The sequence below is a fragment of the Ranitomeya variabilis genome, chromosome 2, assembly GCF_051348905.1.
Source record: "Ranitomeya variabilis isolate aRanVar5 chromosome 2, aRanVar5.hap1, whole genome shotgun sequence".
Lineage (NCBI taxonomy): Eukaryota > Metazoa > Chordata > Amphibia > Anura > Dendrobatidae > Ranitomeya > Ranitomeya variabilis.
In genome coordinates this window covers 985,270,000-985,294,655 of record NC_135233.1, presented here as the reverse complement: position 1 = coordinate 985,294,655, position 24,656 = coordinate 985,270,000, and the positions used below count along the sequence as shown (strand labels likewise).

The 24,656-nt window shown below is 45.9% G+C and overlaps 1 protein-coding gene across 3 annotated transcripts in view; it reads right to left on the bottom strand.

The window, feature by feature from the left end:
• The window catches only part of ACSL3 (acyl-CoA synthetase long chain family member 3), a 118,615-nt gene that overhangs the window by 49,164 nt on the left and 44,795 nt on the right, over positions 1 to 24,656 (bottom strand). For all 3 annotated transcript variants that reach the window (XM_077290891.1, XM_077290889.1, XM_077290888.1), the window contains exons 4-6: positions 7,649 to 7,758; positions 3,174 to 3,303; positions 572 to 722 (exon numbers count right to left, since the gene is read on the bottom strand). In XM_077290891.1, the coding sequence (XP_077147006.1) occupies positions 572 to 722; positions 3,174 to 3,303; positions 7,649 to 7,758 (391 nt within the window). The remainder of the gene's footprint in view (positions 1 to 571; positions 723 to 3,173; positions 3,304 to 7,648; positions 7,759 to 24,656) is intronic.

Below are 24,656 nucleotides of genomic sequence, written 5' to 3'. Positions count from 1 at the left end.
CAATAGATCGTGGACTAATAATAAGTTCCATAATTGGATGTGTTTAAATAAAATGTTCCTGTGCTGAGATAATCTTATAACTGTGCCCCTGCTGTGTACTGTGTAATGGCTGTGTCTGACCGTGCAGGACCATGGTCTGATCATACCACAGCTCCTGAAGAGGGGAAGAAGCAAAAGGGAGTACACAGACAGGACAGCACGGGATCACAGCTGATTCTTTTGGTGAGGTAAAATATTTCACTGCCTGTTTTTAAAAAAATGTTTTACCTCAAAGAAAGAATTATTTGCAATCCTGTGATGTCCTGTCTGTATTCTCGCTTTTGCTTCCTCCCCTGCCCAGGAGCTGTGGTATGATCAGACCATGTTCCTGCACGGTCAGACACAGCCATTACACAGTACACAGCAGGGGCACATTTATAAGATTATCTCAGCACAGGAACATTTTATTTAAACACATCCAATTGTGGAAATTATTATTACTCCAAGATCTATTGATTAAAATTAACTTTCGTTCCTGGGAAAACCGCTTTACCTCCATGGATGTCCAAGTGTTCCTATCATCAGAACATACCCCAGATTTGGTATCCGCTGTGCCATCCCAGTTATGCCAGCTATGATGTTACTGTGAGAGATCATCACTCCTTTGGGCAGCCCAGTGGACCCGCTGGTGTACATAACAACTGCGATATCATACGGTAGTGGCGACGGCTGTTGCTTGTTTGCTGTGAAAGAAAAGATGGTGACTCATGTCATGTTTATATTACAAAATCTATAGAAAATAATTTTAGGGTGTAGTTTGGAGCCAAGACAAAAAATCCACAAAGATTACTCTGAGACCATTGCTCCTGTTCAGAGAACTTACGCCACAATGTGACATGATGCAGAACACTTTATAATATAGCCACATCTGAAGGACATCACAGCTTTCTATACCGAGTTTGGGTGAGCGTGCATGTGTATGAGGAGTCTGGAGTAAAAGATATCCGATGAGCTGAGCATGCATGTGTATGGGGAAGTCAGGAGAAACAGCTGTCAGCCAACCTGAGCTTCAATGTGTATGAGGAGTCTGGAGAAACACCTGTCAGCCAACCTGAGAAGGCATGTGCATGAGGAGCCTGGAGGAACAGATATCAGCTGAGGTGAGTATGTATGGGGAGTCTGGAGGAACACCTGTCAGCCAACCTGAGAATGCATGTGTATGGGGAGCCTGGAGGAACAGATATCAGCTGAGGTGAGTATGTATGGGGAGTCTGGAGGAACACCTGTCAGCCAACCTGAGCGTGCATGTGCACGAGGAGCCTGGAGGAACAGATATCAGCTGAGGTGAGTATGTATGGGGAGTCTGGAGGAACACCTGTCAGCCAACCTGAGCGTGCATGTGCACGAGGAGCCTGGAGGAACAGATATCAGCTGAGGTGAGTATGTATGGGGAGTCTGGAGGAACACCTGTCAGCCAACCTGAGCGTGCATGTGTATGGGGAGCCTGAGGGAACATCTGTCAGCCAACTTGAGAGTGCATGTGTATGGGGAGCCTGAGGGAATATCTGTCAGCCAACATGAGCGTGCATGTGTATGGGGAGTCTGAGGGAACATCTGTCAGCCAACTTGAGCGTGCATGTGTATGGGGAGCCTGAGGGAACATCTGTCAGCCAACGTGAGTGTGCATGTGTATGTGGAGTTTGAGGGAACACCAGTCAGCCAACCTGAGCGTGCATGTGTATGGGGAGTCTGAGGGAACACCAGTCAGCCAACCTCAGTGTGCATGTGTATGGGGAGCCTGAGGGAACACCAGTCAGCCAACCTGAGCGTGCATGTGTGTGGGGAGTCTGAGGGAACACCAGTCAGCCAACCTGAGCGTGCATGTGTGTGGGGAGTCTGAGGGAACACCAGTCAGCCAACCTCAGCGTGCATGTGTGTGGGGAGTCTGAGGGAACACCAGTCAGCCAACCTGAGCGTGCATGTGTATGGGGAGTCTGAGGGAACACCAGTCAGCCAACCTCAGCGTGCATGTGTATGGGGAGTCTGAGGGAACACCAGTCAGCCAACCTCAGCGTGCATGTGTATGGGGAGCCTGAGGGAACACCTGTCAGCTCAGTGTGTATGTATTTTGCGGCGTCTGAAAGAACAATTGTTAGTAGAGGTGAATGTAATTGTATATTGGAGAGATGGGAGGAAAAGCTGAGGGTACATGTGTATGGGGAACACTAGGGGCTGGCCGTCAGCCTAGCGTACTTGTGTATGGGGGCATTAGTAGGCATTTGCATGCTCTATGCATAGACAGGTCCACATAGGAATACAATACATACAGATGCAAAAATTTAGATTACCTTTGTAAAACAGTGAGAAAAAAACCCTTCTAAACTTACTGAAAAAGGAGAGACCTCCCATCACTGACCATAGTAACCCGGGAAGGTGAGATATGGGGGGCGGTTTGGTTGGGTCCCCATGATACAGCCTTTTTTCATTATCCTTGGCAGATTTATTACAGCAATTGTCTACACCGTGTACAATTTATACAAATTTTTGCTTCTGATCTAGGTACCAGCCATAAAAACACATGAAGAACTAGAAAAGTACAATAACAACGGAATGAAACCTCATCTCCAGTATAATAAAGGATGAGAATGATGATCGCGACATCCGTGCAGCATCCGAGGAGCGAACATGTGCTGGAAGTGTGTCAGGCACCAGTTGGTGCTGGGAACGAAAGCCATGACGGACTGGATCATGTTTGTATAATCTGTGCCAGATGTTTGGGTCCTGAGACTGCAGCATCTGTTCACATGGAAAGAGAATCCCCCATCAGCATACATAGCGGGGGATGGGTGGGATGTACCCAGTTAATCATACATTGGAGAATCCTCGATTTCCCACTGTGTGTGAGGACGCCGAGCATCGGGATGTCCTAAAGCTTCTGAGTCACCATTAGGGACGTGGAATAGACAGAAGGCTGCAGGTTACTGGGACAGGACAGAAGGGCAGCACATGCACCAAGATTACAGAATAACGCGGAGCAGACTAATCTCCACGCAGAAAAGTGCACGATGACGCATCAGGACAAGAGGGTGGCACTAAGGACTTGTTCACATGGGAAACGGTGTGTCAAGAAAACACGAGAATAAAATTAAAATCCACAGTGAATCCCTCCATACACACCAATACGACCCACTCACCCTGCCTGGCCCCCAGAGCCTGCACCGCCGTCATACTGTGTACAGTGATATTGTTGGGGTACTCTGTGGTAGTGCTGATGCCATCCACGATGATGATATGTCGTAACAAGGGCACTTGGGGGAGGATGCTCTACAAAAGAGAAGTTATTGCATTAGTAATCGGTCAATAACATAGCACCTGGATAACTAAATCCCATAAGCCAGATGCCTAAATGGCTTCACTGCCCCAAGTGCTGGTGAAGGATGAGCAGACTGAAAAGCCAAGCGCAACAGGTTAAGGCTATGTTCACACGTTGCGTTTTTGCAAGCGTTTCTTTTCTGCAGGTAAAACCTGCTCTCTTGGCAGTAAAGAAGCAGCTTACAAAAGGCAAGTTTTGCTGCTTTTTTTGGTGCGAATCATATCTGTCATTTGTCTACACTACATGGTGCATTGTTTGGCAATTCCTCGTTGCTTTTTATGGTGCAAAAATCCCGAAAATGTAAAAAAAAAAAAAAAGCAGAACTTTTCAAATTCAGTCAGGGGAAAAAAACGTGTGTGCATGAGATTTCTGAAATCTCATAGCTTTTGCTGGTACTGTAAAAACAAAAAACCTAAAGAGATGAACAGGAACATAAGTTGGTATGCATGCAGCATGTAGGCGCATGTTCACACTGGCCACTAACAGACAAAACCTAAGATCAAAACAATATGAACAAATACTCTGCAGTAAATAAATAGCATGAAAAGAACATTGGCTACATAGTTAACATAATTTTGATTTAAAAAAAAACAATAAAACATAAAAGCCATCCCACCATGTCATAGAGACCCTATTCGGAACAGCCCTAACCACTAGTATTAATACCTTACCATATGTCAAGTGACGTTCTGCAAATGTGAATAAGGGCAGATGACCGTAGGTTCTTGTTTCAGATTTTTGCACTCTGTGCAAATAAGGGTGTGGTGTCCCTTTTCTTTGAGTTGGACAGTAGGTATATATAGCTCCCAATTGCAGGCTATCCATTAGTCGGGGCCCCGGTCTGCCTTTATTCACATTTACATCACTTGACATATGGGAAGATTTTAATACTAAAAGTTTAGGACCGTCCAGACTAGGGTCACCTTCACGTGGTGGGATGGCTTAACATAATTTTGATTAAAAAAATGTACCGTATTTTTCTGACCATAAGACGCACTTTTTTTCCTCCAAATTTGGGAGGAAAGTGTGGGTGCGTCTTATGGTAGGGATGTAGCATGTGGGGAGGGGGGCAGCAGCGAGTGGGATCGCACTGTTATCCCACTTCAGGAGGCAGAAAAATGTCCCCACTGCAGGGAATTAGCACTGTGGTCCCGATGATTAAGTGCAGTGAATATTCATTAGCTACTCCCCGCCCACCTATCAGCTGAGTGGTGGGAGCAGCAAATGAATACTGCACTTAAGCAGGGACACACATGGTTTCCTCAGTGCTGATTCCTGCAGCAGCTGGGGAGATCCGTGTGTCCGGGGGAGGAGGAGGCAGCAGCAGCAGGGTCCGGGGGAGAGGAGATCGCTGGTACCTTCCTGGGCTGGAGCTGAGTGCTGTGCAGTGTGCACAAGGAGGACCTGTGATGTCAGAAGTGGGCGGGCTGGAGCATCACATGGCAGCACAGAGCCCTCCCTCTTCTTGACATCATCACAGGTCCTTCAAACTCCAACACTAGAATCTGCTGGCTTCCTCTTATAACCTGTGCTGTGGAAAGGCAACAAGAGGGAGGGCTCTGTGTGTGCAGTCATGGGATACTTTTACCTCACCACAGTGGCTGGCTGCCACAATTAAGAGGTTAGTCTTTCTAAAACACAATAAAGCACTCTGTCACTCCTTTAGTGAACTATAACTCCCAGCATGTCATAGGATCTGCAGGACATGCTGGGAGTTATAGTTCTTCCATGGGCTTTTAAAGCAGCACTCCAGTGTTATTTTGCAGTGCTGGAGTGGTGCTTTCAATATAAGCCCTGTGCCTCCATTCTTATACTCACCCTCCAGCATCTTCATATAGTACTTCACAGACACCACACTGGTCCCGCAGCTTCCAACATAATAACATACTATTATATATAATAACACCACATATAATAGTATGTTATTAAATATTTTACCACATTTTTTTGCTTCAAATATTTTTTTTCCCTATTTTCCACCTCTAAAACCTGGGTGCGCCTTATAGTCCGATGCGTCTTATAGTCCGAAAAATACGGTAACTAAGTACCCTATGTTATTTTCTTGCACTATTGCTATTTATTTATTTTCTCATTTTGTTTTTATCTTAGGTTTTGTTTGGAATAGTAAAAAGCAGCTTTTAATTTGCACAAAAAGGCAGCAAAAATATGCTGTAAAAATGGAACGTGTGAACATAGTCTAACTCTTAGGTGTAAGAATACTGGAGTATCTTAGAACTTTTGCATTGTGAGTTTCCTCTGTTATTCCTACTGGGAATGTGTGAAGAGATTGACAGAGACAAGACAGAGATATGTGTTTGCAGGGAATCATTTCCTAACTAAGGTTCTCAGGAAATCTGGAGTTCCTTAGTTATTCCATTAAAAACAAAAAAAGGTGATTACAGAGGGGTCCAATTGCTGGGACTCAAGTGATCTCTAGATAGGGGTCTCGGCAGTGCCATCATGAATGGCGCGGAGGGGTGCATATTCTGTCACCACTCCATTCATCAGCGAAGGGACTGCTGGAGAGTAGTTGGACCTCCAGCAAAAAGCAAGTTATTCCCTATTGCATTGATATTTTTGGATCAGCCCCGCCAGCCTGATCAGGGTTTCTCTGGTTATTTTTACAATAGGGAAGCAAACCAATTTCAGCCTGCTGATTCTTTACAAAGCAATACACCTAAGCCAAACCATACAACTGGGCAAGATTTATAGAATACATAACCTTCCCCAACGAAAGTGTCTTTGATGTCATTAGGGGTTCCCACCAGTAGAAACATTTTAGAGGCATTAATTAGTTATTCATTTATTGACATATCTATACGAGAAATAAAAGGGGAACAGCACAATGCAGAGCTCTATGGATAGATTCCCCAGAATCGCTATTCCATGAGAAATGGAGCATTTAGTAAAGCAGGCATGTCAGCAGAGCAGACGGATGAGCTTACTACTCAGAAGAACACTTCAAGCCTTCTAACCTAAAACTTATCTCGTTGTTCTTATACAAGATTCTGTTGTTTGCACTGGTAAGCTGCCAATATATACATACAATACACAAGCAGGAGGCTGAGAATATCCTGGCCACAGCAAAAAGATAAATTTGTATATATGGGCTGCCAGAACTGGCAAACGTTCATCCCCACGGGACACGGATATACAAGGAAGCACCTTCAGGTCTGGGCACTCAGGATACTGAGAACACGTATGTTTACTTTGATTAAAATGCCACCATACTGAGCAAATGCTGAATATGGACGATTCAAGCTGGAGACAGAAAATAACGCCACCAATATTAAATAGGAATCAGGTGCTACAATTAACTATTTAGGGAGTCTGAAAAGGGCAATAAAAAATTGGGCAAAAAGGGGCTAGACAAATTCTGCTATCTACCTATTTATTTGGCTTCCTAAAGAAAACCCTACCTATCATGTCAACCATTCTGGAATACCCACGTGTCTAATCTAGAGTAAAATACTGTAGAGACACTCATGCCATCTCGGAAAAAGCCGAATGGGCGCTGTTCCCACTTACCTTGCCACCTGCATAACATTCAGCCAAGCTAAAGATTAAGTTGGAGGATGAGATGATTGAATTCAATCACTAAACCCTTTTTCGGCAAGGGCTAAAGCTGCTGGCAGATTATTCCGGCAGTGGCTCTCTTTTAGAGGACACGGGTATGCCTGGCTAAGGCTACTTTCACACTTGCGTCGTGCACTGCACGTCGCAATCCGTCGTTGTGGCTAAAAAACGCATCCTGCAAAATTGCTTGCAGGATGCGTTTTTTGTCCATAGACTATCATTAGCGACGCATTGCCACACGTCGCAACCGTGTTGCGTCGGACCGTCGGCACCAAAAAACGTTGTATGTAACGTTTTTGGGTGCGTCGTGTCCGCCATTTCCGACCGCGCATGCGCGGCTGGAACTCCGCCCCCTCCTCCCAATGGGGCAGCGGATGCGTTGAAAAACAGCATCCGCTGCCCCCGTTGTGCGGCGCTTTCACTGCTTGCGTCGGTACGTCGCAACGACGCAATTCGTCGTGCGTCGTACGACTCTAGTGTGAAAGTAGCCTAAGCTGTGCTTTCCGGTCTATGGGGGAGTCATCCAAATGTTAACTTGGATTGACAGCTATCAAATGTGTATGATCAACTTAATTGTCATTCTAGTAAGCCTTAATGCTGTTACTGTGAAATGTCAGTAAATCACTTACTGGTGGCTGCTAGAAGACTGAGTCCTTTTTCCATCTGTGACACTCTACATAGTCTATCAAGTGTAACATCTGCACTTAGCAAAATCATTACCTTCAATTTGGTCTGCAGGAGTTCCTTGCTGGTAATTATGTGGGTGACTTCAGTTTCATTAAGCCCATGGGCAATCGCAGAACCGCCAAGTGTTGCATATAATGTCACAACTGAAAAAAACAAATCAAGACATTGATATTTTCTACAGGCAGGTGCATGCACGTCTCAAACACAGACATCTTGTAGGCCTTGTTCACACATGAGATGATATACAAAGTTTTGTTTCGGCTCAATGTTTTTCAGAAAAAAAAATGGTACAAATGTATTATATAACATGTAGTTGGTGGCCAAAAGTGAGTTCACTGTAGTGGGCATGATCAGACTGAGTTCCCTCCAGAAGATCCTCAATAATGGCCCCCGAAGGTCCAAACCCCATTTGAAGCAGACTTTGGAGTCAAATCCCTTGCTTTTAGGTTTAGTATGAGGCCTTATTGATAGGTCCCATATGGACAAGTATAGGTTTTGTATAAATGGAGGTTTCTTTTTTAGTTTTTGTAGTATAAATCTTGGGTTTTCCAGGATAATTTTGTAGTCCCATGCTCAGGATAACCTAGAATTAAGAGAAGTAATACTTACCTTTACCCATTCCCACCACTCAAGCTCCGCTGCTTCCCAGGTCATCTGGCGGTCTCTGACATATTTATGAGTTGACATTCTGTGCCTTTCTTTTGGGATTAGTGTTAACTGAATGTAGCGCTTTGGGCAACTTTGTATATATGATAAAAGTGTTAGTTTAATGAGCTGATATTTATCTGAGAAGAGGAAAATAAAAAAAACTAGAAATCCAAAAACATGTACGGTTGTCTAGAAAAGCTCATAATTTTTTATTTCCGATGCGGTCAAATCCATTAGAAAGTGTTCTATTTTAACCTTTTCTTGTAAAACCTTGGGAATGGGGCGTCAGGCCATGGACTGAGCACTGTGCTGGAACATATTTAAGCTAATGCGGACCAGCTGCTTGAATTTCCAAGCATGGAGGAAAAGCTGAAGGCCTTTTATGCGCCCTCTCACCAATTGAATGCAGAATTGTTCTGAGTCTGTTCTTTCTCCCCCACGGAGAGGAAGACACAAGGGGACAGCAGCTGCACTTCTGCCTGGGAGCTACAGATTGGTGTGGGAGAGAATGAAATAGCAGAAGTACACACAGTCCTTTCCTGGTTTTACATTGCTGGACGTGATGTAGTAAGACACCATCATCCCTCAGCTATAGGTTATCAATGGAAAAAATGCCCCATCTGGGGCAAGGACGATCGCCACGGTCTGTATATGTAAGGCTGAATTCACATCTGCATCTAAGAGAAGAAAAGCAAAAGTAAAGCCCCACCGACTTGTAATGTGGTTCTTGAGGTTCTGCACTCAGCTCCCTTTCTATTTTCTTCATTAAATCCAACATAATTGCAGGAGCCTCCAATGTATATGTGAGGAGAACCTAACAAAGCTCCTGGATGACCACATGCATCTGTGTGGTTGCCAGTTCTCTGAAACATTTGCCCACATTTATTAGTTATGCAGCGTACACTTAGCCGAGGCAGTCTCAGGAAGCGGCATGGTGGTACACACTGTGTGATAACACTGGCACATCTTCATACAAGCTAACACTTGATCCTACTTAGGACAACTCTGCTGGTGGCCAAACAATGGTTCAGCTGATAGCCATCTGGCCCAATCCCTCCATACACAGACGAGCGCTCCTCCTCTGCCGACTGCTGGTTTGTTCTCTATGTGAGAGCCGCGGTCAGACTCGTTTGATGGCAACTTATCTCACCGAGGATTGGCAGTCAGAAATCAGACATATCAGATCCTTATCTCCCTCGACATCATATGTCGGGGACAATCGGGGGGCTCTATACACACTACACTGTTGTCCAACCTTACCAATATCAGGGGGTTTGTCTGCAGTTGCTCTAAATCGTATTTGGCCTTGAGTAGTCTTACTTTTGGCCATTCAACTGGGGCAAAAAACTGGCAAAAGTCAATTATTAATTTGGTGCAAATCATGTGTCTGCTACGCCACATGAGCATTTGTGCCAAAAGTGTGGCAATTATGGCGCACAAGGTTATTCTTTTAGATCCTAACGTAATCAAACCAGTCTAAAAAAGCCTTGCGTTTGCGGTGGCACAATAGCCAAAGTATAGCAAGAAAAAACAAACAAACACAGGAGCCACCACCTTAGAAAATGGGTCAATTCATTTCGACACGGCTTAGGACAATCTCATAGAACAGTTCTGAGCAGCCTGGCATTCAGAAATTATGGCCACAATGGTTTTACTTCATTGATCGCTATTCAATCCTTACAATCGTCACTTGCTAATAGCTAATGGCTGCAATTTTTGAAGAGAACCTGACACCATGAAAATGCCGTCCAATCTGCAGGCACCATGTTATAGAGCAGAAGGAGCAGAGTGGGTTGATATATAGCTTTATGAGAAAAGATTCTGTATAACCTGTCCTTTAATTCATTAAACTTCGGCTCTTTTTGGGATTTTTGGTCCAGTGGGCGGTCCTGTCAGTGACCGATAGCTTCCATTGCATAAATGTGCATATAGAGGTAGCTGTCAGTCACTGATAGGACCGCCCTGTGGACCAAAACGCCCAGAAAGAGCAGAGGATTAAATGAATAAAACACATGTTACACTGAATCTTTTCTCACAAAACTACATATCAATCTTCTCAGCTCCTCCTGCTCTATAACATGATGCCTGCAGATTGGATGCCATTTTCATGGTGACAGGTTCCCTTTAAATGTATATGGTTCTTTGGGGTGAAAGTTAGTGTTGGTCCCAAACCACAAGGAAATGTATTACCGATGGGCCATGAATTCATATCAGAAGCTGGATGCTTTATCAGACTTAAAGGCCATCTGTCAGTAGAATCAACCCTCCTACGCCATCTATATGGGCATGTAGGTCAAAGGAAGCTGAATAAAATGATTCCTTGATATCTGTGATCCGATGTCTTATTCCCAAGGAATCCACATTTTTATTAATATGTAAACGAACTGTTAAGATCTATGGGCCGGAAATAGATCTCCCTAAGAATCTGCCTCCAGAGCTTATTTTAAATTAAAAAGAGCATTATCAGAGTGAGACAAGCAGATCAGGAGAACAGACTGTCAGTCATTCCATGTCTTACACTGGTAACTCCTCCTGTCATTTACAATAAGCACTGTAGGCTGATTTGCTGGGGATCTATGTCTGGCCCATAGATTTTAACACCTCATTTATATATTAAGAAAACTGTGGATATATCTGGAATAAGACATCGGATCACAGATGGCAAGTTATCATTTTATTCAGCTTCCTATGACCTACATGCCCATATAGACGGCTTAGGAGGGTTGGTTCTACTGACAGATGCCCTATGAGGGCACATTATGGAGACTTGTTAGGGTATGTTTTTTTTGTTTTTTTGCAGTGGCTTTGTGGTGGCATTTTTTCCCCCTTTAAGTATAAAATAATGAGTCGCCTTAAGAACGGTCAGGTCGCTTCCTTTAACCGCTTCCCGGCTTTGATAACATGAAGGGGTTAAAAAAAGAAGCTAAAAAAACTGAGCAAATGTTACGGCAAGTTGTTTTACATTGCAGTGCTTATGTTCATTCTTCTTTTTAGCACTTCATTAGCGCTTTTTCAGGCAGATTACGGACTGTACTCTCTCAAAAAAAGACGTAGTGTGCGCATGGAAAGTAAATCAGAGCATGAAATGATCGGCCATGGGAAAATGGATGACGGATGACCCCACGGCCTCCTTCTTTCAATGTTCCATGAGTTCTGATTAATAAAAACCTTTCAACGTTGGGAGATGTGCCATCATTTCATCAGAAGACATGAAAAACATAAATTAATTCAAACGTATGAGTGGATGATGCTTCCAGTTTTTTTGTTTTTTTTTTAGAATTTTGTTTGACCCAAGATGAAGTGGCTGTGACTAGGACGGCTTGTACAGCGATCTGAGAACTTGCAGACATGACACGGTGAATGCGAGTGTTTTAACAGAGAACCCTGAAGAAGAAGAGCACATACTGAGCAGGTCTTCTATACTAGGGTATTAGCGTGCATCTAACATTTTATGTACATGTTCACAGATGCAAACGCATCATTACTATCCAAATGCATCAATTGCTCCTACAGCCAATACAGGACGTCTTGTAACACAGGGGCCAAAGACGAATGCACATGTATGGAGCTTTCCCTGCCTCTTCCTTCTAAATGAGTGGGACCAGTGAGTGGCGGGGACGGTTCCCACAAGATGTCTTCACTCACTGCAGTGACCCGCGTTACATAAACAATGGCAGGGAAAGCCTGCATCTATGGCTGAGCGACTGAGCCCTGTGCGTGTCCAGCACCCTTCACACTCCGGACTCCTGCATGTCTAGATGCAGAGCTCATGGATATACATGGCTTACCCATAATATATACCATCAGCGTCGGACTGGAGCACCTTGGACCCACCAGAGAATATAATTCTTGGGGCGCACTATGTAGTTACATAGAAATGAATACAAGAGCGCCAATTGTGCGATATAACATAAGGTAGTACACGTCTTAATGATATAGCAGGGGTTGGCGCCCACCATTTGGTTCAAACTCAATGATAAATGTCCCCTGGTGTTTATTAACCACTAGTCCAATGTGTTATAGCACCAGTGTAGTGGAGGGGATTTTATAACATCTCATCTATACTCTGAGAAAAGCCACGGCGATAGTAGTAAACGCAGCAATATCTGCACAATGCCTGTGTGGATATTTTCGCTGTTAATTTGCCGTTTGATTTCTGCAGCAAACATGTTATGTGAATGCCCCCTCTTCTAGTGGTGAGGGTCCTAGATCACTTATGCATAACATTGGAGTAATATCGAAAGAGCTTCCCTCACATCCCCCCATACACTATTTACAGAAATCTCTCTGCCACCTATAAGGCCATAACATTTTATGAAGGGCCTCATTTTGTTAGTAGCAGGGAAAGAAAAGTTTTAGTCAGGGGTGATAAAGGGGGAGAGGGGCTCAATCAGGGTGGTACAGGGGAAGAGGGGCTCAGTCAGTCAGGAGTGATACGGGGGGAGAGGGGCTCAGTCAGTCAGGGGTGATACAGGGGGAGAGGGGGCTCAGTCACGGGTGATACAGGGGGAGAGGGGATGCAGTCAGGGGTAATACAGGGGGAGAGAGGCTCCGTCAGTCAGGGGTGATAAAGGGGGAGGTGGTGCAGTCAGGGTGATACAGAGTGAGGTGGCGCAGTCAGGGTGATACAGGGGAGGTGGCGCAGTCAGGGTGATGCAGTGCGAGGTGGCGCAGTCAGTCAGAGATGATACAAAGGGAGGTGGCGCAGTCAGTCAGGGACGATACAGGGGGGTGGCGCAGTCAGGGTGATACAGGGGGAGGTGATGCAGTCAGGGTAATACAGGGGAGGTGACGCAGTCAGTCAGGGATGATACAGGGGGAGGTGGTGCAGTCAGGGTGATGCAGAGGGCGGTGGCACAGTCAGGGTGATACAGGGGGAAGTGGCGCAGTCGGTGATACAGGGGGAGGTGGCGCAGCCAGGGTGATACAAGAGGAGGGGACACAGTCAGGGGTAATATCGGGGGAGGTGGTGCAGTCGGAGGTAATATGGGGCAAAGAGGCTCAATCAGGATGATACAGGGGGAGGTGGCGCAGTCAGGGGTGATACAGGAGGAGGGGGTGCAGTCAGGGGTGATAGAGGGGGAGAGGGGCTCCATCAGGGTTATTCCGGGGCGAGGGGGATCAGCAGTGGTGATACAGGGGAGGGGGTGCAGTCAGGGGTCATATAGAGGGATGTGGTGCAGTCAGGGGTCATACCGGGGCTCAGTCAGGGGGATTCCAGGGCGAGGGGATTCAGCAGGGATGATACGGGGGGAGGGGTGGTCAGGGGTGATACAGGGGTAGAGCGGCTCAGTCAGGGTGATTCCAGGGATTCAGCAGGGGAAGGGATGTAAGTCAGGGGTCATATAGTGGGAGAGGGCTCAGTCAGGGGTGATTGTCGGGAGGGGGTGCAGTCAGGGGTGATATAGTGGGAGGGGGTGCAGTCAGTCAGGAGTGAAAGAAGAGATAAGGTAATGGGGCCCTCATTTATCCCTTAATAACTTAGCCCCTCCCCCTCTTACCCCATACTAAAGGCCCCCATTTACACTCACTTTTAAGCTGGCAGGGGGCCTTGTTCATCCTTTGCAGCTGTAGCGGGGAGTCCTCTATCTCCCTCTGCTGCTTACACTGTGGGGGAGGGGAGAGTGCGTTACAGATGACAGCAGCTCATTACCTGAGCTGTGCTGTACAGCCAGGGAGAAGAGGAAACAAAGCTATCATTGTCCACTGCGTGAAGTATCTACAATCAGTGATGATTTGGGGAGCCATGTTATCTGCTGGTGTAGGTCCACTGTGTTTTATCAAGACCAAAGTCTGCGCAGCCGTCTAACAGGAAATTTTAGAGCACTTCATGCTTCCCTCTGTCGACAACATTTTTGGAGATGGAAATTTCATTTTCCAGCAGGACTTGCCACCTGTCCAGAGAATCTATGGGGTATTGTCAAGAGGAAGATGAGAGACACCAGACCCAACAATGCAGACGAGCTGAAGACTGCTATCAAAGCAACCTGGGCTTCCATAACACCTCAGCAGTGCCACAGGCTGATCATCTCCATGCCATGCCACATTAATGCAGTAACTGACGCAAAAGGAGCCCCGACCAAGTACTGTGTGCATTTACTGAACATGCATTTCAGGAGGCCAACATTTCAGATTTTAAAATCATTTTTCAAGCTGATGTTATAAAGTATTCTAATTTACTGAGATAACGACTTTTGGGTTTTCATTGGCTGTAAGCCATAATCATCAACATTAACAGAAATAAACACTTGAAATAGATCACTGTTTGTAATGACTATATAATATATGAATTTCACTTTTTTGTATTGAAAAACTGAAATAAATTAACTTTTTGATGATGTTCTAATTTTGTGAGATGCACCTGTACACCCATGCTACTCTATGGTGCTGACAGATAAAAGAAAAAAAAACGGATGTTAGGGGGTTTGGCTTGGGATGTGAAAAAAAAATGCAGACCTCTGGTCAGTGGTCTAACTTCATTTTGAGGGTCTAGAATGGTGTTTGAATTAAAGGTCTAGTCTGGGTCTGAATTAATAATGAGGTCTTACTAGGAGCCCAATCATTTTGTAGTTACGCCCTCTATGTACCGTATATCCTCAGGCACAATTATTTTGATAGTATAGTACGTAGGGCACTTTGCAGAACTTTCAAAACCCACTGCTTTCCGGTTGGAGACTCAATTAAAAGGTTATCCCCAAGTTACCAACCTACTGCATATTGCTGGGACCTCAAGCGATCAGGAGATTGGGGCTCTTGAATGAACATGTTCGATCTCTGCTCCATTCATTGTCTATGGGACTGCCGGAGCAAGATGAGAACTGTACTCCATTTTTTCCATCAGCCTTATTAATAATGAATGGAGCGGAGGCTCATCATCTGCACTTCCTCTCCATGTATAAGAGTCTCTCAGGGGTTCCAGAGCCTCGAGGTAGAGATCACTGGGGGTTCCACCAGTCAGGGCCCCAGTAGTCATCAACTGACAGGAGAAATTTATTTTTTGCATTGACAAAGATGGTAGAAGTTCTCAACAATCTGATGACTTCAGCACTGGAAATATGGCTGGAACAGTGCAACACATAAGATAAATGCTTTAAAAACTAACAATGGCCGAGAGGCCTACTTCTGAGCGATTATAGAAGACTTTCCAGGCCCAGAAAAATCATATGAGAATCTTGTTGAGTTGCCAAAACCCAGGACTAACGTCATGAAGAAAGAAGAGGAAGCAGCTGGAAGAAGCCAGAGCTGCGCTCTGCAGAGCCCTCACTTGTCAGCCCAAGTGCGGAGAAGCTTTCATGCACTCGATGATGACAGTCCTCCTGGAGTTCATGGAGACTGTGTGATACACACACAAACAGCGGGGAGCACTCAGAGCCATGTGAAAAAGTCAGGATTACTGGGGAGAGAACAAAGCCTCCATGTCCTGCTGCTTGTTCGCATGCACCAGGTAATAAATGCTCCACATGTACTGACCGTGGGCTTTATCCACAAGGATTCTTCTGTAAAACATTTCCAAACAGCCGCATTTTCCCTTCATCCGAAAAGCCTCTGACGCCAAGTACAAGAATATGGTGCCCAATGACAGAATATTAGAAGACATCTTTGTATCATGTATCCAAATCCCAAAAATCTTCATATATAGTAATACCCCATTTTACTATAGATGTATTATAATTCTTAATAAAATAAAATATATCATAAGATCTCACTAAATCCCCACTGTCCGCTGTTGTATGCTGACAATATAAGGCTAGGCCTCAGAGTTGTGATGGGTCCGGTGGAGGTGACACTACATAAGCCACAATGTTTGGAGTGGAGGGGCATTTAAGCCCCAAAGTCTTCCTAGGCGGTCACTGGGTATTTTTTGGTGGGCCGTCGTGCTGCCTGCCTATACCCTCAGGCCAGGGCTGTGGTTATAGTGGAACCTCTATAAGGAGAAGCACATGCTGATTTACCACTTCCTATACAGGTTCGTAGGCAGGGTGGGCATAACACTGATGGCATGTAGGCAAAAAAAAAAAAAATCCCCCCAATCAGCCGAGATCAAAGCGTTGTCTCCACTCCAGGGATTAGTTGTATTTTCAGCTTTTGCATAAATTATCACTGAAGCCCCTCACAAAAGCAAGGGGCAAAAACAAACATTTCCTTTATGTACTGTGAGGCAGTGAGGGGGATCATATGCGAGGGTCAATATATAGCCCCCAGGATGCAGACAGAGTCCTATTAGTCCCGCTGGACTGCCTTGTGGTCACAGCAGGACGTCTGTGAGTCACAAAGCAAAATAAAAGTAAAGGCCCCGTCTCACATAGCGAGATCGCTAGCGAGATCGCTGCTGAGTCACAAGTTTTGCGAGGCAACAGCGACCTCAGTAGCGATCTCGCTATGTGTGACACGTACCAGCGACCCGGCCCCTGTTGCGAGATCGCTGGTCGTGTCGGAATGGCCTGGACCTTTTTTTGGTCGTTGAGGTCCCGCTGACATCGCTGAATCGGTGTGTGTGACACCGATCCAGCGATGTCTTCACTGGTAACCAGGGTAAACATCGGGTTACTAAGCGCAGGGCCGCGCTTAGTAACCCGATGTTTACCCTGGTTACCAGCGTAAATGTAAAAAAAAACAAACAGTACATACTCACCATCTGTTGCCCGTCAGGTCCCTTGGCGTCTGCTTCCTGCTCTGACTGCCGCCGTAAAGTGAGAGCACAGCAGTGACGTCACCGCTGCGCTCTGCTCTCACTGTACGGCGGGCACACAGTCAGAGCGGGAAGCGGACGGCAAGGGACCTGACGGGCAACAGATGGTGAGTATGTACTGTTTGTTTTTTTTTGTAACCAGGGTAAACATCGGGTTACTAAGCGCGGCCCTGCGCTTAGTAACCCGATGTTTACCCTGGTTACCCGGGTGCTGCAGGGGGACTTCGGCATCGTTGAAGACAGTTTCAACGATGCCGAAGTCGTTCCCCTGATCGTTGGTCGCTGGAGAGAGCTGTCTGTGTGACAGCTCCCCAGCGACCACACAGCGACAAAACAGCGACGCTGCAGCGATCGTTGTCTGTATCGCTGCAGCGTCGCTGTGTGAGACGGGGCCTTTAGCCTGGACCTGGACAAGCTATTTGGCCAAGGCATTGTTCAGGAAAACCCGTTATGGGCTTTTAATTTTTCAAACTGACTACAGGAAGGTAGTGGGGGCGGTCCGCTTCCTCCAGGCTTATAAGTGGCCCATGGCCACAGATTCCAGTTTTAAAAAAAAACCTGCAGCAAGGGTTCGGGTGTGTCAGTTTGGAGTTTGCAACTTGCGGAGCGGATGGCTCTGCAGAAGCTCAGCTTGTGTAAGTTAACAGAGACAGCAGCGCTAACTCTTGGCACCCCGCAGCGTGATACCGTCGCCCTCGGCAACCAGACTCCCAAGGACTGTTTTGTTTCCTGGCTGCGGTCCGGAGGATACCGTATGCTGAACACTGTGTAAGTGTGGACATTAAACACATCTGCTGTGAACTTTTCCTGTGATCCCTGTCTGTCACACTGAACCAACCCTGCTGCACTACAGTACCCACTTGGCAATCAGATAATTAATTATAACTCTTTCAAAGAGACATGACCACCCTTTGGGTACAGCATTCCAAAATGTGACTACTGTTACTGTAAAGAACCCTTTCTGCAACATGTAAAGGCAGTCTCCTGATTTGCTGGATGTTATGGCAGCAATGATTATACGGGTTGATGTCTAGTGGCACCATCAATGTGTAGTCAACATAGCTTTGTATAACTAATTATTATGATTATCACACGTGGGAAAAGTGCACTACAGGAATAGAACTAACTCAACCATGGAGAAGCCATATAATGTAAGTGAAATGGAGCATCAGCAATTTATGCAATGGGTTCATGCTACTGGAAATGGCCCGTAAAGCCTGGACTTAATTTCCCAAAGAAGCCAAAATCAGCTTTTACTGCAACAAGGTGTGTGAGAACCCAGTACTATTGTGCAGTCGGACACAACGTTCTGCTCCATTACATGCATGGAGCAAATAAAAACTAAATAGAGTTCATAGGGTTAATGCAAGTGAATCACAGGTCAGAATGACGCTTGTCTGATCCACCAGGTATTAGTGATCGTTCACACTGTCTTTTACTGGCAGCCAAAACATCCGTTTCAGAAGCAGAAGATGATTCGGGAATTGCCCTTTTTCTCTGGAGTTTTATAATCTTGAAGCACTTTTTTTTCAACTTTTTGGTTGTTTCCCGAGCACTTTTCCAACATTTTACACTGTTGACACTGACAAAACACTTAAAAACATGCCTGGTGTCTTTTTAACCTTCCCTTTGACTTCTATTTTATAGTATAGAGCAACATCCTAGCGAAGGGCAGCCTAAAGAATGGATGTCTCATGCATCCCATTTATTTTAAACTCTTAGTGTTTCTTAAAGCCTAAAGTGGTTAAAAGGCGTCCACAAGTCTAAACCTGCGATGAGCATATCATCTTCAAATAAAAATGTAATGGGAACATTGATGGGCGTGATAACATGTTATTCGAGTATCTGGGCTGCTCGTATATTATGTTCCAGTCCCTGCGGCTGCATGATTTGCATCAATACACCAGGGGATTGTCTGTTTGTTCGGGAATCCCCACATGGGTTGAGACTACCAGCTACAAATCATGGAACCGCGGGGATTCTTTTTCCAAACGTTTTATTGGGATTTTAAACTATAACTGGGTAGGATAGACCAGGAAGGGGAGGAGGGGAAGGGGAGGGATATGAGATCAGGAAAAGAAAACCCCTATGAAAATAGGGGAAAAGAGGCAGGTTTACATACATATAGGAACCATATGTTTACGATACAGCCTGAAATAGAGTTCCTACATGTATACGTTAGCTTATGATGTAGATTAAAGTATTATTGAAAAAGCTTAAACAATGTAATTGAAATACAAGATTATGTTATGTAGCTCAATAAAACAAGAAAACCTGCCTAAAATAGAGTTCTTACATGTATACATGAGCTTATGATGTAGATTAAAGTATTATTGAATTAAACAACTGCTTCCATCATCAAGATAGCTACTCAAATTGAAATACAAGATTATGTTATGTAGCACTCAATAAAACATGAAAACCTGCCCGGTCCGGGGTCACCCTGTGTGACCCAGAAACCACTTGGGGGGCAATGTCCGGTTCAGTATCAGTAAGACAAGCAAGTGGAAAATATACTTTTTTCAGGTAGGGTATGCATCCGTCCGGTGTGGCCAGAGGGACAGCATCAGGTGGAGTTGTAGGAAACTATAATCCCACTCTTTTTAGGAGGGTCATTCCCTCCTCCGGGCTTGAGAGGGTGTACTCCTTTGAAGCGAGTTTCACATGTAAGTTGGAAGACTTTGTCCACTGGTTACGGATTCCAGCGTGTGTGAGTCCCCGGGTGGTTTGGAAAAAAGATTTGCATCTTTGTAGGGTTATTTTTGACAGGTCCTTAAAAAAAAGATAGGTTACTGTATGGAGCTGGGAGAACTTTTGAGTATCTTGTCAACCTAAGAAGGTCATTTTTAACTCCTGTGGGGAAGAAGGACACAATGACGTCACAGGCAACATGTGAAGGGAGAGATGGAGGCCTTTGGATTCTGAAGGCTTTCTCAATTAAATTTTCCCCTTCTCTTTTGGGTAACAGGTGGGAAATCATTTTAGAAATATACTTTTTTAGCTGTGTAGGTTGAATCGATTCAGGTATTCCTCTTATTTTAATGTTGTCTTTTATTCTGAAGTCCTCATAGTTGGCCAGATACTCTCTGAAAAAGGTGATTTTTTTTTGGATCCCCTCCAGAAAGTCCAAGAATATGTGCGGATTGCCAGTCTGGGTAGGAAGCGAAGTGCGGTAATTTTGGACCAGAGGTTCAACCCTCCCTTGGTCTTGAAGCAGAGTACCGATGTCCCTGTTAGGGCAAAATTTAGAGTCACCAACAATAAAATGAGCTAAATCTTTAAAGAGCTGTTTGATAAATGATTCAGAGGCTCTTTCCGTGTTTGGCTGTTGGGAAACGGATATATTTGGTTCATAGCTAATATGATTGTTGCCCTTCTTCAAAATATTTGTTGATGTTAAAAGAGCTCTGCAAATATCTATCATGAAGCTTTCAGATGGGTAGTCGTCGGAAGCTGAAATGTTATCTATTAAAGTAATCGGAAAATAGATCTCGGGTCTCTCATCCTGGTTCTTTTGACTTTGTTTTGTGGGCACATGGGTCTCAAACTCCATAGGGCTCCCAGGAAGGGAATTCTGGGTAGAGGTTACGTTAAAATCTGTGAAATTATGAAAGTCACTGCCCTCGCTATCAGAGTTGTCTGTCATTTTGATAAAGTCTTCTGAATGGGTATTTTCTGACCCCTCTGATAAGTCAGAGGAGTTATCTGAGTCATAGTTTATAACCTCCTGTTCCTTTTGGACTCCTGAGATGTTGTCTTTATTGGATGATTCCATAGGAGAAATGAGATGGGGGGTTAATTTTGTCAACAATTCTCAGAGGCCTCTTTTACATAGCAGGTTGAATTCTTCCAACATCATATTTTGTTGTGACTTCAAACGTGTGAGAAAATCGCCCTCTGGAGTGTCAGAGGACTGGTCGCAATCGCTCCCGGGTTCTGGCGATGACCCTTTAGCAGATGAGTCTCTGCTTATTTGTCCGTTGTTAGGGATTTCATGGGTCATCCCTGTGACTTTTGGGGTACTGTAAGGTGAAATTAGAGAGGCACATTTCCTCCAGTTCGGAGGAGAGTGTATGGGGCTATGTAGCAGTGGCGATATTGTTGGCGCTATTCCAGCGCTACTTGATGGCCAGATTCCCTCCTCTCTGTCCTTCCTCTCCTCAGGCTCCCCTCCCTCCCCATTGCCATTTCTGTGCGATTGTCCCTTATTTTTCCCGTCCCCAGTATGATCCTCCTTAATAGTAGTGAAGTCGCATTGGTGATCAGGGGTGGCACAGTCATTAATATAGGGTGAAGGCTTTGTGGCGCTATATAGAACTGGCGACGTTCCACTCACCGCTTTACCATTTTCCTGCTGAGGACTCCCTCCTCCCTCGCCGCAGCTGTTCCCTTCTCCAGCGCTTCACATGCAGCCTTCAATGAAAGCTCCTGGGCGCTCGATGCCTCTATTCCCAGCCCCCTCAGTACCTGTCGGTGGCTGGTGTCTTCATGGTGGCTTGGTTGTTGCGGTGTATCGCGCCTGTCAATTGCCCTCCAGCCCTGCGCCTGCTGTTAGGACGCCACTTGACTTCCGGCTCTGCTGTGCAGCTTTGCGGCTTTTATGCTCACCGCTACTTGTTGGTCTTTGCCGGTCGGTGCATGCTCTAGGCCGGCGTGCAGCTCCCCAGGTCGATCCTGCTGCAGCAGCGCGTCCTCTCTCTCCGGCGCCGCTGTGTCCTGTTGTTGTGATTCGGCCGCCGACCGCAGCCTCGGCACAAACTCAAGAGCGCTGTGCCTCAGTTGCGACGTCGCGGGCGCCATCTTGTTTCCCGTAGTGCTCCCGACGTGCTGAGTCTTCTCTTTGTCCCGGCCTCTGTCCTTAGCGCTGCGGGAATGATCCGGAGCTGTGGCAGCGGTGGGTGTCCTGCCGATCAGGGGCTTTTTGTGCGGTGGTGTTTCCTGCAGCTTCGGCTTGTGCTGGATGCGGGGAGGGACAGGCTTTGTAACTGCAGGCCCGGTCTGAGCCCTTCCATGTGTCATTAAGCCTCCGTTTCTCTTTGCCCCTCTCTGGTTCCAAACCGGTTTATTCTTGGTAGGATCTGGTCCCATCTTGGCTTGATTGGCACCTGGCACGTTATAAATGCTCCAGGAGTCCAAAAATCCACTTTTAGTATGCTTTCAAAAGCTTTTTAAGGGGAATTAGCAGGAGCTCCTGTGGAACACGTCTGCTCCCTTCCCCTGGCAAACCACGGCCCCGGAACCGCGGGGATTCTAACATAATATACGAGCACGCCCAGATACTCGGATAACACCCAAACATATTCGGATAAGACGTTATCCGAGCGCATTCGCCCATCACTAATCGCAGTGTGAGAACATACCCTTACAGGGCTCATTCACAGCAAATCTCCCATCATCCATGCTAAAATACAATCAACATTATTTACCAAATGCCAGTCAGCGCCGCATCCTCGCTGCTCCTCGTTGTCTTTGGTGAAATAGTGCCGTCACAGATACATCCACTGACCACTGCAGCCAATCATGCTTAATGGTGAAGCAAAGGTAGACGGTTTGAGATGGCTGAGCCCGCTGATTAGCTGCAGTGGTAATGTCATGTTCACTGCATGTGACCACTGGAGCCAATCACTGGGCTCAGTGGTGATGCCACGTGGGACTGATGGCTCAAGACCGTTCGGCCCACTGATTGGCTGCAGCGGTGATGTCACGTTTACTGCATGTGACCACTGGAGCCAATGACTGGGCTCAGCAGTCAGTCGGAGGTAGATGGCATGAGACAGTTGAGCCCAGTGATTGGCTCCAGTGTGACATTGGCGTCACTGCTGCAGCCTGTCACCAAATACTCACAAGAAGCGGCGCAGGGGCAGCGCTAAAGTGGCAGTCGGTTATGAGCATTGATCGCTATTTTAACCCCAAACAAGCCTTCGGAGATTGTACTATGAAAGAAAACAACCCCTTTAAAGGGAGTTAAGCAAACATTGGGGGACACAACCTGCAGCCAATAGAAAATAAGAGCATAAGAGGATTTATAATGTTACTTCATTTTTTTACATTGTGCTCAGATTGAGCATTTTATGCATTCTTCCTTAAACATAAGCTATTAAATATACAATGGTCGGCCGGACGGCGGACATGACATGTTAGAAAATCCCAGCTTGCACCATGTTTTATGCAGACAGTTGCTGTGTCAGGGGAAGAAGCCAGGAGTGAGAGAGCGCACGTTTCAAGAGCCTTGTGCCCTGCTCTGCGCGCTCCCCCTCACATCCTGCTCCGGCCCTTGTCACTGTCCAACACGGTGGGAAAGCTTCAGCCGGGGTGACGAGGGGACTACGGTTATTTACATTATCTGTCACAGGCCGGAGGGGGATGGGATATTCCGGGGTCCTACAGTCATTATTAGGACAGTGGAAGCAGACGGTGGGGAACTGCACAATATCCGATAAGGGGGAAAATGAAGGAAAATCATCGCATCCACGTGTCAGCGTGCAAATGTCTGCTTACTGTATGTGATTCACGCTGAGGGAAAGCACCGGATCGCACGGATTCGGGTCAAAATCATTGGGAATGAGAGTACAATGGTGATAAGCAGAAGACGTTTCGGAAAACATCTTACCCAATAGCAGAGATTAAAGTCAACAAGTTGATTTGTGGAAACTCATAAAAACTTGGAAAGTACACGATCCAGGCCAGCGGTGTTCTGTCAATAACGGCGTCACATAGAGGGGTGATGTGACATGGAAAAAGAAGATTTCTTATCTTCATACTGTCCCAACATTATCAAAGAGAAGCGGCATGAAAAGAACGTATTCTGTCAGATGAAGGAGGACAGAGCCCTGATATCTGCAGTGTGTACCGAGCACCCTGCCACATGATTATAGAGGGTCCCGGCCTGAGGACCCCGAGGCGTCAATCTTCAGTCCAGAATATATCAGGGCCCAGAGATCAGCAACATATCCGAATATCCGTCCATGTCAGCTGCTGAATGACTGACGAAGGCTACACTTCCATTAGTGAGAACTAACAGTAGGTGGCTATGGATGCTGTGCTGTTTGAGCCATATGTGGACATAAAAAGTTCCCCCTGAGCAGATCACAAACCAGGGTGACGGCTCGTAGAATGGAGCAATAATGCGGGAAGCGGTCAGGAGACTGAGCAACACGTCATCATTAAACAGGCCTGTGTCAGGCTGCTCAACTGCAGGCGGCAGAGGCCCTGGCGGCTGGTGGAACGATTACAACATGGCTTCTAGTCTTCACACAGACCGTGGAATGGACCACAACTTTTGGTTTATTCATGCCATTTTTGCACAACTCTGACAAAATGCGCTGAGATGGAGGGTGACAAGTGCGTGGCAGCCCCTGCTCATCAAATTCATGCTGACACCATAAATGTTACTCCAATCCCTGACTGGAGTAAGATTTGTGGACACTTCACACCACGACTGTTTCAAGAAGAGTGTGTGCCAATTCATGAATCAGGAGTCTTGCACGCCACTCTGTCCTCCCATCCAGACTAGCTCGATATATCGGCGCCAATATTTATCAGCGAGAAGATCACAAAGGATCCCCTTTAAAATCCACATCAAAACCAGTTTTAAGTACTCTTTCAATAGTCTTTGATGTAGATTTTGGGGAAGATCTGCTTCAAAATCTATGACAAAACTCAGCGCCAACATACCCAAGGCCACTTCTTTCTAAGAAATCCATA